We start from the raw sequence: 15,054 nt of genomic DNA, 5'->3' as shown, positions 1-15,054 counted from the left end.
CGCCGCGATTCACGCACGAGTATGAAGGGGCTTAATACTCAAACACTACTACTAAATTAGAAAATATTATTAGTTGGTCAAGCCAATTTGTCAGTCAGTAACAATCAGGAAAATTATACTCATCCCTTTCTTTTAGATAGGTACTAGTGTAAGACAAAGATAGTATGATTCTCTCTGTCTATGTTTGAAATGAGACAGTCCTTTAGCTCGCTCCAGACTACGCGGCGCGAAGCCGCGAACGCGAGTGTGGAGTCGATTTCGCTGATTAGCGAACTAGACTCCACAATCACGTTCGCGGTTTTGCGCCGCGTTTCGCGCACGAGTGTGGAGGGTCCTTTTGACAAACTAACCGTTCTGATTTCAAGACAATGTAATAATTCTCGCACATTGTTACTTTGAAAGCAGTTTAAAATTAAGGTAATTGTAAACTGTGGTCCTATTTTTATTATAGGTTGCCCTAAAGTTTTTTTAATATACAACATTTATAACATATAGTTTGTCAAAGGACTGTCTCATTTTAAACATTGACAGAGAGAATCATAGTAATTAGTTGTCTTTGTCTTACACTAGTACTAGCACACAAAAGAAAAGGATGAGCATACTTTTTTTTATTCTTATTTACTGTCAATTTGGTTTGACCAACTATAGATGGTAACTGCCGCTACAAAATCGTTCTCGTCGTACTATTTGGTATAATTCGAACGCACAATAAAACATGAATGCCATATTTCTGACTTTTCTGACTAATGTCAAAAAATGATGACATTGATGACAACAAACCGTTCTAGTCTGAACAGTCTGAATCTAATCTCGGAATAAACGTTTAAATAGGGGATTATTTTCTTATTGAATTATTTTGTTTATCCACCAGAAAATCCAAGTCACAGATTTGTTCACCTATTAATTAATTGGTATATAACTCGTAAGTTTGCCAGATGGTGTTTAGTTGCGTGGTACACTTTATTATATTTGCTTAATTAATTCATGAACTCGTAAAGTTAATAGATCCCGTGGGTGCCCGTACCGTGCTAGTTGTTCACAAAGCGTGCCGCAAGTGCCAGTGAACTATTTAGACAACGAACGATACCTACTGGTCTTAATCAATTCTATTTAACGACAAATATTTTTTTCATTAAGTATACAATACATTTCATTTGCAACAGTACCACTAGTACCAGCAGTACAAGGAGAACGTGAGTACCAATTACATCTATAACACTATGCAAACTTCTTTTGCAGGTGACAAGATGTACGATGTGTACGCAAACAACCCACAGAGCCAGCCAACCACCCCACCGGCCCCGGAGAAGGTGCTGCGCTTTGACCGCGGGTACATCTCCTCCCTGCCTGGCATTCTCAAAGGAGTCCAGTTGGTAAGATGTATGATGTGTACGCAAACAACCCACAGGAAAAGAGGAAACTAGATTAATCTCAATACGCCCTAGTTTCTCCTTAAGTTGGATTGAAGAATATGTAGATGTCAGTAACTTTCATTAAACTAGTGTAATCTAACCGCGTAGTGAAAGTGTGGAACAGTTTGCCCGAGTCAGTGATCACTGATCAGTGCACCCTCAATAAACTCTTTTAAAAACAAACTCGATGAACACTTTCGAAGACTACAAAACACAAGTGGACATTGATGTGCACATATCAGCTTTAAGGTGCCTGTGCATTCACACATAATAATAATAATAACTAGTGATTTGGTAGCTGAGCGGACCCCAGGCTCCCTAAGAGTTAGTGTAAAGTTTGTTAAGGGTTTTTTGTAAGTAAAACTTAGACACAATGTATTTAAGTAACCTACTGCTTTATTTCTTTCCTTTCAGTTATGTAACCTGATCGGTTTCATCTGCATCAAAGTGTCAAATATCTGGATCTCATCGATCCCCTACAACCTGCTGTACTGGATCTGCATGGTTATCACCACGTTCCTGCTGCTGTCATACTCATTCCACATGGTAGAGAAGTACGACCGCTGGCCGTGGCTCAAGCTGGAGTTCTTCTACTGTTGTGTGGTGGTGATGATTTACATCATCCTGGCGATTATTGCCACAGTGATCGGCGAGGGCGGGTATGCCGTAGGGGTGAGTCACATATACCTACATAATATAATGATGAATTAAACTGCCGATTCTGCCTATGAATGTCAAATAAAGCTACACCGGCTCCAATGCCTCTAACCCTACACCTCTGCTTCCAGAAGATTTAAATCCCCCCTCAAGGAGGAGGGTATCCCAATATGGGACTGGGAACAAATTCGGCGGGACACATCTTTTCAAATCATTACAACGAAATTGACATCTGACATTTGACGTAGTGCCGAGAATGCTTAATTGATTTTTAAGTACCCTCGTTGGTATTTTTTACAACAAACATTTTGATTTGAATACCTACTGGAGTAAAGGGTTCACTTAGTTGACACAATAGGTGAAGAATGACAGTCCTATATTCTGACTGATTTTTTACTGCTTCGATATGTTTTTCGACTTTCAACTCGAGACAATAACTTTAATTTTTGCAAATTCATATTACATTAATACAATAACTCATAGTTGCGAGTATCAGTTATGGATTAATTCTTCTTTATGTACTATTTGGGTATTTTAGTGAGAGTACGTATTTGTTTCAGTTCTTCGGGTTCTGCGCGATCATCGCGTACGGCTTCGACGGCTTCCTCAAGTACAAGGCGTGGAAGCGCGGTCTCCCGCCGCAGTAGGCCCTCACAACATCACACACACACACACACACACACACACACACACACACAACTATCTAGGATAAGCTTAGCACTTTATTTTGGAACTTATTTAATTTCTATGTACTTATTTTTTCTACTTATGTATATCGTCACCAATCCCCACCGCCCTAAGGCTTGAGATATCGAACCTATTGACCGCCAACGACTGCTATAGAGGACAACGCGTAATGTTTAAACATTTCCTGCGTTTTTATTGAGTTTTGTATAAATAGTTGGCGGTTAAGAGCCATGGAACCATTTCGGTGAGCATTTAAGAGGAAAGGGGACGGCCGCTTCTTCATACAAACATAGTACCCATTTTCCTTTCTAGACAGATATCACATTTGTCAGATATCAGATCAGATACATATTGACATTAATGGAAAATATTTTTAGGTAGGTATATTAACCATAGCTATGTCCTTTGTTTTTTTAGGTTTTTGGATTGTTGTAAAAATCGGGAGCGAAAAATAGATTTCGTAAAAAAAAATTTTTACATAAAAATGAATCATTGCTATGGTTTATATAATGATATACAACAAATTGTGTCAAAATATTTTCAATGGTGTTAATATCCAGAGAGGCAAGTGAGTATTACGTTTGTTTGAAAAGGCGTTCTCGCGCGATACCCCACTTGCGTCTCTTAAATACGCGTGTATTTGAAGTCCACTCGTCACCGTCAGTCAGTGGACATGAGAATGAGACGTTACGTCTTTCACGAGAAGCACTTGGTATTATTATATTATCTGCTATACAGAAAGACGTTTCAAACGTTTGTATTTTTTAATAACGTCAACTAAATCACTTCGTAACTTGAGGTATTTGTTATATTTACGAAAAACCATTTTATTTTCTTACAGCGTTACAGCCATACTTTAAAATATAAGTTATAACTTTAGTAGGATGAATTTGAACATTTAATGTAAGTTTTAAATTAATTATATAAGTATTCTATGAATTATCAATTGATCAATACAAATAATGTCCAACTGTTGGGACTAAGTATGTTTGAGAAAACTCATATTTACAGTGATCGAAAAGAAAGATGGATCATTTAACGTATAGTTAATAACAAACTTTACAAAGACCTTTTACTATCTACAAGTTAAATGAAGAAATTATTTCTAATAACTGTTTGGCATTTATTGTAATGATTGTGTTAGTTTAAGGCGCTGTCACATATATGTGACTAATATGGCGACTCAAGGGTTTAAAAGTGTGTTTGGTAAATATGTTTTATAAATTTATATTATATTCAATACATTATTTATAATATCTAAAATCAAAGCACACAAAATTTTAAAAAATCTCTTATGTGTTGTCGTGTTTAAATTAAGCAGTTGCCAGTTGTATATTTCGCATAATTCACTTTTCCACCGCCATGATCTGACATCACGCTAAAATATACGCAAACACAAACACAACGTAAACAACCAACCAATGAACCAACACTAAATATATATTTTTATAAACTGTTTCGAGCAATGTATAATTGTGATTTAGGAATATATCTTGTATTCATGTACTGTAGTTTTATATACACTTTTGTAAATGACGTTGTCGCTTCGAGAAAATGTGCCTTTGATGTTATTGTTACATTTAAAATTGTGCTTTATAGAAGCTCATGTTTCTTGGACACTTCATGGGCATTTACATACTTTATCAGTTGGAATGTTATGAAAGATAGTTAATTTAAGCATTTTTCATGTTGTTAGATGGCCACAATGGCAAATGGAGTCAAATCCAAGTGAGAAGGACTCGTTAATGACTGAGAACGCATCCGCAATCAGTGCTGGAACACTCGGATATTTTAGCAAAGACTGTTTATTTAGACACAGCCCATCCATATTGTAGCCATTTGAAGGCTAACTTACCTTCAAAACCTTGCAATTATTCTTTCATCTATTTTCTTACTTCTCATTAATATTTGACCTAATTTGTGTACCAAAGTATTAAAAGGCCCGCCTTATTCTAGTTGGCATCAGAAATATAATTTTAAGACTTATATTTTTTAAATCTTGTTTTTTATTATTATGTAAGTAAACATTTTTCAGATCTAATCAAACCTAATTTATCAAAAGTCATTTGTTTTTGTGTCTGTATTCCGATATAAAACAGTAAACTTAGAGGGGATGTAGTGTAGGTACTGTACTGGTACTGGTAAGTGGTATTACACCTGCCTAAACATAATGGATATAATTGATCATGTAACGTTTACCTATTTTATGTAGGGTTTGTTACAAACTCAGTACCGGGAGCAAACCCTAATTTTATGCGTCAATAATATATAATCTTGTGTCACGGGGACTTTACATCAGGTTGTATTGTAATTTGTAATATTTGTAAGTTGTCGGGTTGTAGCTAGCACTAGCACTAGACTGGCTGGTCACCATATCGTGACATCAGTGGAGAAAGGGTAAAGACATATTTTCTATAGTATTTTGTGTAAGCTTTAAACGTTTACTTTACTGTATGTAATGAGTATTTGTATTTAAATAATTATCAGCGGGACCTCATTTGTTAAAAATAAAACTGTGTTAACACGATTAAAGCTTTTTATTAATATTTAATAACATCACAGTGAACATTATACATACATATAACAAATAATTATTTTTAATTTACCTATTCGACAAATTGATTCAAACATATTTGGTCATTGGAGTTCATCCATTAATTACGTCACACGAATTTCGAGGTTTTTTGACCTCTCCCCCCCCCTCCTTGTCACACGTTGTTGAAACGATTGAAAACGATTAAGTATCGTTCCACACACTTGTTATTTACCAGTAGTACAGCGAATAAAATAATTTAAAGTGACGTCACAAAGTGTGTCACTCCCCCCCTCCCCCTTGTCACAACATGCCGCATTTTCTTGCCCCCCTCCCCCCCTAAACGTGTGATGTAATTAATGGATGACTCCTTGTCATCATTAACTTATATTCTTATTTATAACTTTATATAGAACATGGTTGAGAAATAAATAGTACGGGTCTTATGATGTGACGCATGCGCATGCAGTAATGCTGTTCTTAATGGTAATGGTAAAAACGTATTTCTATGGAGTGGTATTAGAAAGAGATGGATTTCTATATCTAAAGATTACATTTAGCAAATTTGGCTAAAATATGAGCGTGAATATAACGACGTATATTTATAATATAAAAACATTACATAACATTCAACTAGGAACTAGGGAACAAATCAAATTATCATATTAAATATTTTTTTGACCGTGGCCGGGTGGTCTAGTGGTCAGGAAGTTAGCCGCGTAAGCTGAAGACGCGTATTCGATTCCCGCCTCGGCCACCGGTAGAATCACTTTTTCTTTAGTATGTGTTATCTATTTCAGTTTATAATTACTTAACATCACCAAACAATTCCACATACTCTTTTACAGACAATCCCATAACATAAACACTTGTTACAATTACGAGTACGTACCTACTGGCACTGGCCTTATTAACTTGGTGTAAATTCTAAAACGAATAAAAACGCCGCAGAAAGAAAAGGGAAGTGTTATCTCAGATTCATACAAATCTCATCAAACTTGTAAAACTTTTCAAAGTTAAGTATTATAAATCGGGCGCAATCTGAAACGACTGTATCCCTCCCTTTCTTTAGGTACCTAGCTACTCTGCTACGGGCTTAGTAAATGCGGCTGGCGCGCTAGCTAATATAAATGACACGAAAATCTACAGTAAAATATTTTAATATAAAAAGTGGGAAAACTACAGTCGCCATCGGATATATCGGAGCGGCCGAGGCGCTCACAAATATCAGAACACGCCTCTATTGTCAAGGCGTTAGAGTGCGTGTTCAGATATTTTAGAGCACCTCGGCCGCTCCGATATATCCGATGGCGACTGTACTAAGATTGGGCCAATAGTGTAAACATTATATTTGACACAAACATGAGCGAATAAAATAATAAGTACGGACGGATTTACATTCATATACTTTTTAAGACGACCATAAGAAGTAGTTGGAACACTACAAACTATAAGGTTCATACGAACAGGTGTATTCAATTCATTATTAAAAACCGGCCACGTGCGAGCCGGACTCGCGTTTTAAGGGTTCCGTACATAACACAATAACAACACCTCGTTTCACGCAGCTGTGTACCTAAAACAGCCTAACCGCATTTTTGTCCTTAAGTCCGACTCACGCTTGACTTATAATAGGTTTTCCTTACATCTTTAGGTAAATAACTATTTTGTGTATTTTTTTCAAAATTTTGGACCCAGTCAAGTCAGTTTCGAAGATAAAGGGGGGAATGGTCATTTTTTGACTATTTTCTTGAATAATTTCTAAAATGTTTATCGTAAAATTTAAAATATATATATTTCATTTGATATATGACACGATATAGTTTGCAAAACTTTGTTTTGTTAATTTTCTCATTTACCCCCCAAAAAAGGGTCCCTATGTTTAAAATTTAATTATTGACGTTACATGTCCGTCTTTGGGTCACAGACTTACATTTGTGTGCCAAATAGTAGTTTCGGTACAAAGAGGCTGTGACAGACGGACAGACAGACAGACGCACGAGTGATCCTATAAGGGTTACGTTTTTTCCTTTTGAGGTACGGAACCCTAAAATGGATATCTGGTTTCATACAATTTTTATTCTTAAAATCTCAAAGTTAGTGAATAATGCCTATGAAGATATGTTAAGGTAAAGTAGGTAATATATTATTTGAACTTAACTTACGTTATTTACAAGTAAGTAATTAGTGATTTATTAACGAATATCACAAACAATAATAATATCATCGCTTAAAACTAACATAAATTAGATAAGTACATTTGAGGTACACTTTACATGATTAAAACTGATTAAGAATTAATAAATATTAAATACGTTACCCTCCCTCCCTCCCTCCCTCCAGTCTCCACTAAACACTTAGTTTACCGTACTTAGGTACGAGTACCATCGCCCACACTGTTAACTTGTGACTGTACATCGGTGGAGTGGACCTTATGCCTTTTGTAATAAGGTCCACCGCACCCATGTACAGCTAGCAGCAGCAGCAGCAGCAGGAGTGTTGCTGCTAGCTGTACATAAACAAAAAATATTCAAATTAAAGTGAAAAGGTCGGCACTTTGTAATCTCGGTGACGATACAGTCACGGCCATTAACCTAAGGAAGACCTTGACTGAACAAATACTCAGGGTTGTTAGCCAACATGCCAATCGGTAACGCTCCGTAGCCTAGTTATCTCTCTCTATCGCTCTTCTATATTAGTGCGATAGTGACAGTTTCGTTCGGTACGGAGCGTAAACAATTGGCATGTTGGCTACGCACCCAGTCAACTAAACTAAGTAGACAATAATTTTACAAATACATTTTTTTTTATTTTAATTATTTTTTTTTAAATTAGGACGAAAACTAGCGTAATGGCCCTATAACGCTTTTTACCTATCCGACCTCTAAATATGATGTGAATGCAGTGAACGAGTGTTGCTAGCAGTGATGGACAAGTATGGACCCGCTGGACCCCCCATAACCAATAATGACGCGTCTAAAGTATTTATTTGGTTTTTCTTCATGAGGCTCCTAAAACTGCTCAACTGGCTGAAGATAAGCAAGCCGGTGGGGATCGAGTTCCGGTCCACCACGGAGCTAGCTTATATACGCGCCACACTCGGGCAGTGGGCACTACAGGGAGTGCAGGGAGTATACAGGGTGACTAGGGCAGCGCGGGCGGCGTGGTGACGTGCGTCTGCTTGCCGGTGTGTACTCGCGATCCCTGCGCCAGCTCGCCCGCCTTCAGCGCCTTGGCTTTCAGGAACGCGTCCACACCGTACGACACCATCGCTAGGTACCCGAAGAACTGGAACAACGATCGGACTCATTGAGGGAAACATTACATCATAATAATGAGGGCTAACGCGTATGAATTCGCCGCTAGGGGCGCTAGTGTAGATGGTGGTCTTTTCCATAGTTCGAAATGTCAAATGTCACTTCAATGACTGACAGATGTTCTAGTCTTTTGGACCACCCACGAACCACCATCAACAGAGGCGCCAACTGGTGAGCAAAAAAACGATAGCCCCTCATTGCCAAAACATATCGAGTCCCCCAATAGCGAGTTAAAGAGTACCTAAACTACCTAACCGTCAATATTTGCACCCGGGAAGCATTTGATTTGTCGTGAGTAGCCAAGATAACAATCTTTCGATGAGCTTGTAGTTCAGATTATAATGTACGGTACGTACCTAATATGGCGTTTAAGTATAGGTACCAAAACAGATAACGATGCATATACCTACTTAGCGCAAATTACGCAATAATTTAGTGAGGGTAGTTGAAGTAGTTAGGCAGTATCTCGCCGCGAGATAGACTAACAGTCTTTTACTATCTGCATGAATTAAAGGAGGACGGGTAGTCTATCTCACTGCGAGATACTGTCTGTCGCGCCAATCATGTGCTAGCCCGGCTGGTACGACTATGTAGAGTATAGGTAAAAAAACTTAGCTAAAGCCCATTTTGCTTGTGAGTAATGTTTATTGATAGACGTTCCATATTTGAGATTTGTAATATTTAATTGTTATTCCACTAATTGTAATTGTATTTTGACGTGTAATGTATGTGTATATTATTAATAAATATGAATATGAATAATATATATCTATGACATAAGGTTTGCAGATCTATTATTTGCTTAGTTAAAACTGGAGCTAAAATTCTAACATACAATAACATTGAATGTCCTGGGGCCCATTTTTGGAATGATATCAGACTAACATTATTAGTCAAATCGTATGGATTGTCATGACAATTCACTAATAATATTAGGCTAATGATGTTCGAGAAATGAGCACCAGAACACATTATTTTACTAGCTCAGTTTCAGCTCTGTCGATTTCTTGTTATATTTTATAGGCCCCTTGATTGATTTTTGCCCTCGACTTCGTCTGCGTGGAATAAGTAATTAGAGAGGAGAGGAGAGGAGAGGAGGATGACTTCGGGAATAAAAACTATTCTACACCCTTCCTAACAATTAGTTAAGACTATCTTCATATCAAATTTTATCTAATTTGGTTTTATTCGGTCCCGCACCCATAAAAATTTCCATCCCGCCCCTCCTTTTTCACCCCCTTTAGGGTTGATTTTTGGGTAACACCTATCCTACGTCCTTCCCCAGGACTCAAACTATCTCCAAATCAAATTTTATCTAAATCTGCTCAGCTGTTATTGATTCCCTATACAAACCTCTACCCCCCCTTTTCACCCCCTTAAAGGGTGATTTTTGAAATAAAAGCTACCGTTTATCCATCCGCAGGACTCAAACTATCTCTATACCAAATTTCAGCTAAGTAAATTGGTTCAGCGGTTTAAGCATGAAGAGGTAATAGACAGACAGACTTCCTTTTATAATGTTAGTACGGATATTGAATGTTGAGTAGTGTAGTGTAGACTCACCCCTGCGGCGGAGTAGGCGGCGTTGCCGAACGCCACCGCCATTGTGGCCGCGATCAGGTTCAGGAACGTCAGCACCACGCACCCCACCATCTCCACCTGCCACGTGACACATCATACCTTCAGAGGGAGGAACTGGCCAGAACAGAAGTCAAACTTCCCTGCCTCTACTCCTTTTTGTAGTGAAACTTTCTTTCTTTCATTTCATCTTAAGCAGCAATGATGGTACCAAAAATAATTATAATCCTCCTTGGGCTTGGGGATATCCGTAGGGGCATACCTTGAACCATTTGAAGTTGTGGTACTTCTCGACGATATGGTAGAGATACATGAGCAGCAGGCCGCCGGTGAAGGCGAGCCCCACCAGCGACACAAACACGAAGTACACACCGCGCCCGTTCGAGCGGAACGCGCTCGCCTCGATGCAGATGAAGCACAGCAGGTTCAGCACCTGTTACATTACAACACACCAACATTATGTAGCCTAACATAAGATTATAAGATTAGAAGACACCCGATTATAAGAGAATAGCCCTAGCGGATAGCGATAGTGGCAGTGAGTCAGAACTGTCTGAATGTAGAAATGTAGAGACGGAGGAAGAATAGTTGAAGTGTTAAAGTAGTGTAACAGTAGCATAGTGTAGGGTTAGGTAATAGTGTTAGTGAACTTTATAAAATAGTGAACTCTCTTAATGGGGGAGGTATGTTATGTATAGACAATGGGGGTAGGTTTTGACATTTGGGTACAAAGTGGGGTAGTTGTGAAAAGTCAGTCTGTCAACGCGAACCTGACCCATGCCAGTGTCTGGACCCCTAAACTGTGAGTTATATTATTAGCTAAGCGGAATGTGAGCCGTAAATGTCGTAATAGGGTCCCGTTTTAACCCTTTGGGTACGGAACCCTAAAAAGCCCTTAACCCTTACTGGATGGTGTTGTTAGTGTGCCTTTGTAATTTATCACTAACAGTGATAATTCATTGTAATTATTAGTTCATAAAGCTATAATTAACTTTATCTACTCATCTAATTGTTGTCTGATGTTCAAACATCAAGGTCAGGCTATTTTATTCACAACTTTTTTATCATGTACTGTTAGGAAATGACGAAAGTAATCAAGATTTTTTTCCTGTCAGTGACTTTTTCGAGCAGTGTGTACAAGTACCTATCAGATCAGTTTAGATTGACCACAATAACTTACAACAAGCACAGCCTTGATGATGCCAGGCGGAGTAACAATGTACGAGAGATCGAAGCGCGTCTCAGTGATGAACACAGTGTTGGTGGAGCCCAGCGACTGCGCTGGAGGCGCCGGTGGCGGCCCGCTCGGGTATGCCATGTTCTGCTAACAATTAGAAAGAAAGTGCATTTTATATCAGGGCAGAACTGGTGGGTGACTCTTACTAGTTCAATAATACCTATTATAAACTCACTAATTATATTATTTATCTATTGGCACTAATAGTAACACTAATAACTTTATTAACCTGACCATAAAACCACCACTTTAAATAATTCCTACCTTTGAAATTAGTAAATGTTTTCCTGTTGCTATTTACAGAACAATTCTCTTGAACTGTAAGCAACCGAAGCACTAATGAACCACTCCCATCGTTATGTTATTATACTTAGTATTCACAATAACAAGCAGATAAGACATGACACCAATACCCACCGATATCCCGACAAGTACTACTCCTCCTACGGTGGTCCTCGACAAGTAGCTGCGAACTCCCGCGGCCGAGATAAACTGCGGATGCGGCGCGTCCTCACCCACCACCCGTCACCTTGGCACTCATTACTAAACTATGAAAACAGTTACACACGTCAATGACTCACGTTACCTATATTTACTAATCGTTTGTGGTCGGCGTGAGCGCATTTTTCACAACAAACCACTCCTATAAAACCAAATTGTACTATTGTTTTCAAGATTATACCGTTACGAATATCACGAATCTATACTGATAAAATGAAGAGTAAAACACAATACACCGTTATCATTAAAAGTATTAAAACAATGTGTGATAACTTATTTCCTACTTCAATGGTGCTATTTCATTTGAGTTACGGCACCGGCAGGTGAGTGCGAAAAGAATGCCGAATGAATCAAGACTTGAAGGTCTTGAAGAGTTAAATACGCACTTGTTGAATTAATCGTCAAAGTGACGTATAAATTCCATTCTACGCAAGTTTCTATACAGCATAGATGGTAGGATCCTATGTGGATCCTATAGATGTGCTATACGCGTGCGCCCATAGTAATAGTATAAATAAGTAGTTATAGACGCGCCACTGAGCGACTGGGGGTAAGTGAAAGAATATTAATATAAAATTTGGCAGCATAGGATTTTTTCTCTTTCACTCTTATAAATTTCGGTATTTCGCCATCGCCTCCTATCTATGATGCCACCCGGTCGGTGATAAGGACAAAGCATGGCACTATTTTCTCTTTCCTCTTATAGGAATCGCAATAAGACTATCTTTCTCTATCAAAGAAAGTCAGGCCCTTGCGTGTGCCCGTGAGCACATACATACAGTTTGGCAAAAAAGAGCAGAAATTAAAAAGTGGCAACAATGTAGTATCGTCCCGTTTTTCTTAAGGCGTAACACACCATCGCACCGCACAGCGACCTTGGAGCAGTTCTAGGAATAGGTAGTACGTGGGTAGTACTGGCGTGGGCTTCCAAACTATCGCACCGAATCGTCAAAACGATGCGATCCTACCTTACAGACTGCCGCACAAGTGCGCCAGTGTCGCCAAATGTCCCATATTTCCATGTTTGTGTATGAAAAACATGGAAACATTTCCAAGTGACGCCGTTTCATCCACTGTCTGTAAAAGAAAAACACCTAGTTATCGATAGTTACCAAGAGCAGCACTACTCGTAGTGTTACGAACAAGATAATTTTTAAGGCTCCTCCAGACTATGTGCGTGAATCGCGGCGCGACTTCGCGGAGAGAACATGTCGCGACGTTTACGTATGACTACACACTCGCAAACTACACGGCGATTTCGCAGTTTGGTTCTCGCCAAGATGGCGGAAAAGCATCAGCTGATCGAGCTTCACTGCTAGTTATCTATGGCATCATACGTTAGCTATTTTTGCATTTTGTTTTGTTGTAAAATCGTAAAATATAGCCGCTTTATATAATATAATTATTATTCATCTTGCCACATATGAGTTAAAATAGTGTGTAATGTATGGAGTCTTGCCAGTTCACGCTTCACGCCTCCTTTGACGCGGCCTAATAAACCGACAAAAAACGGGGAACTAGGCGCGAAGGCGTAAACACTTACGTTCGCGGCTTCGCGCCGTGATTCGCGAATGAGTGTGGAGGGACCTATACAATTATAAACTGGAATATAGTTGGTCAAACCAATTTGTCAGTCAGAAACAACCAGGAAAATTATACTCATCCCTTTCTTTTGGGTGCTGGCTAGTGTAAGACAAAGATAGTATGATTCTCTCTGTCTATGTTTGAAATAAGACAGTCCTTTGACAAACTATAGATAACATACACTAAAGAAAAAGTGACTAACCGCCCACCGGTGGCCGAGGCGGGAATCGAACCCGCGTCTTCAGCTTACGCGGCTAACGTCCTGTCCCGACCGGCGGTCGTGGCCGGGTGGCCACGGCGGTACCCGTCCCAAATTCTCTGGTGCATGCTATATTTCAAAGGCTATAGGCGCCTTTGACCAACTCTAAGGGCGAGCAGTGTGTTGGTGATAGGCTTGCACCACAGACTACATACTAGGGAATGCAAACCGGTTTTTATTTGTATGAACTTTCGGTTTATAACCGGTTTTACTATACAATTAAAGACCGGTTTGCATTCCCTACTAAAAACCTTCTATACGAATCCTAATACGGTATAGCGAGAGATTCCGGTAGGCCATCTATCCAACTAGGGAACAAACCAAATTATTTTATGAAATAGTTTCTGATTTAATATTAATTGTGTTCGGTTACCGCGATAATTACTCATGAATTAAAACTATGAAAACGGATTATATCGCGTATATTGAATTTATATTACATCCCGACGTTTTGAACCCTTTACAGCGTTCGTGGTCAACGGGTGGGAGCATCTATCTGAGCTTGTATCGTATGTAGTGTAGGGTACCAAATGAATCCTACAAACAAGGGGCTCCTACTGCCACCTATTGACGAGTAGAATCACTATTAGCATCTATTAGAGTGGAATACTATGGAACCCTCAGAAAATACAACTTAAGCTTAAAACAAGTTATACTCTGAGTAAATATTCTGAAATATTTAAACATACACCGATAGCATAATAAACACATCAATAAAAAGATGAAGGCGGTACTGATTGCGTAAACGAAGCAGAAAAATAAAAAGTGTTGATACAATAAACAGTTCATAGATGGCATTAGTAGTCCTGTAATATTTTTTTTTTTTTATTTTTTTTTGGTATTCGAATTGTCTATTCAAAATGTACACCGTGTATGTGAATGTATGTATGTGTCATTTGTATAAGACTGAAATTTTAATTTTACTTACGGATTGCGTAAACGAAGTAGAAAAATAAAAAGTGTTGATACAGTAAACAGTTCATAGATGGCATTAGTAGTCCTCTAAATAATTAATAATTTTTAAGTGATCCTATTTATTGTTATTTTAATTGTGTTCGTAATTTTAATGTAATATCGAACATTTGTTATCTGGAAAAAAGAAAAAACAAAATAAAAACCAAAAAGTAAGTAAAAACTGTAACAACTTAATTTCAATTCTTTTTTATAAAAAAAGGGAACCGCCTTCAAAAAACCAACCCACTGAAATGCACAAAATAATTTTTATATAATACCCCACCCCTTTCCTTGTTTAGTCCCTATCCCGTCGTAATGCAAATTTCTACCAAAAA

At 38.4% G+C, this 15,054-nt stretch overlaps 2 protein-coding genes across 5 annotated transcripts; one reads left to right on the top strand and one right to left on the bottom strand.

The window, feature by feature from the left end:
* Positions 1 to 796: 796 nt before the first annotated feature.
* On the top strand, positions 797 to 5,253 carry LOC134741108 (CKLF-like MARVEL transmembrane domain-containing protein 4). Its single transcript, XM_063673878.1, has 4 exons — positions 797 to 922; positions 1,240 to 1,373; positions 1,827 to 2,084; positions 2,630 to 5,253. Exons 2-4 carry the CDS (start codon positions 1,248 to 1,250, stop codon positions 2,714 to 2,716), a joined length of 471 nt encoding a protein of 156 aa, XP_063529948.1. The 5' UTR covers positions 797 to 922; positions 1,240 to 1,247; the 3' UTR covers positions 2,717 to 5,253.
* Positions 5,254 to 7,621: 2,368 nt separating this feature from the next.
* On the bottom strand, positions 7,622 to 12,239 carry LOC134740429 (plasmolipin-like). Of its 4 annotated transcripts, none has more exons than XM_063672860.1 (5): positions 11,839 to 12,239; positions 11,365 to 11,508; positions 10,447 to 10,617; positions 10,170 to 10,265; positions 7,623 to 8,577 (listed from the first exon to the last, which is right to left on the bottom strand). In XM_063672860.1, the coding sequence occupies exons 2-5, from the start codon at positions 11,500 to 11,502 to the stop codon at positions 8,434 to 8,436; spliced, it is 549 nt and encodes a 182-aa protein (XP_063528930.1). In that variant the 5' UTR covers positions 11,503 to 11,508; positions 11,839 to 12,239; the 3' UTR covers positions 7,623 to 8,433. The 4 variants fall into 4 exon arrangements, with proteins under 4 accessions (XP_063528932.1, XP_063528930.1, XP_063528931.1 ...); XM_063672861.1 differs by having other exon boundaries at positions 11,365 to 11,505; positions 12,008 to 12,239; XM_063672859.1 differs by having other exon boundaries at positions 11,365 to 11,505; positions 11,839 to 12,237.
* Between the last annotated feature and the right edge of the window lie 2,815 nt (positions 12,240 to 15,054).

This window comes from Cydia strobilella, chromosome 4, assembly GCF_947568885.1.
Source record: "Cydia strobilella chromosome 4, ilCydStro3.1, whole genome shotgun sequence".
Lineage (NCBI taxonomy): Eukaryota > Metazoa > Arthropoda > Insecta > Lepidoptera > Tortricidae > Cydia > Cydia strobilella.
The sequence above is the reverse complement of the archived record's forward strand: the minus strand, read 5'-3'. Positions and strand labels throughout refer to the sequence as shown.

What these genes read in the sequence shown, in the direction of transcription:
- LOC134741108 (XM_063673878.1), top strand. Translation starts at nt 1,248, where the DNA reads ATGTACGATGTGTACGCAAACAACCCACAGAGCCAGCCAACCACCCCA. An exon ending in TTCTCAAAGGAGTCCAGTTG is followed by an intron (nt 1,374 to 1,826) that starts GTAAGATGTATG and finishes CTTTCCTTTCAG; the next exon opens with TTATGTAACCTGATCGGTTT. An exon ending in AGGGCGGGTATGCCGTAGGG is followed by an intron (nt 2,085 to 2,629) that starts GTGAGTCACATA and finishes TATTTGTTTCAG; the next exon opens with TTCTTCGGGTTCTGCGCGAT.
- LOC134740429 (XM_063672860.1), bottom strand. Translation starts at nt 11,502, where the DNA reads ATGGCATACCCGAGCGGGCCGCCACCGGCGCCTCCAGCGCAGTCGCTG. An exon ending in ACAACTTCAAATGGTTCAAG is followed by an intron (nt 10,266 to 10,446) that starts GTATGCCCCTAC and finishes GTCACGTGGCAG; the next exon opens with GTGGAGATGGTGGGGTGCGT. An exon ending in CCGCCTACTCCGCCGCAGGG is followed by an intron (nt 8,578 to 10,169) that starts GTGAGTCTACAC and finishes TCGTTGTTCCAG; the next exon opens with TTCTTCGGGTACCTAGCGAT.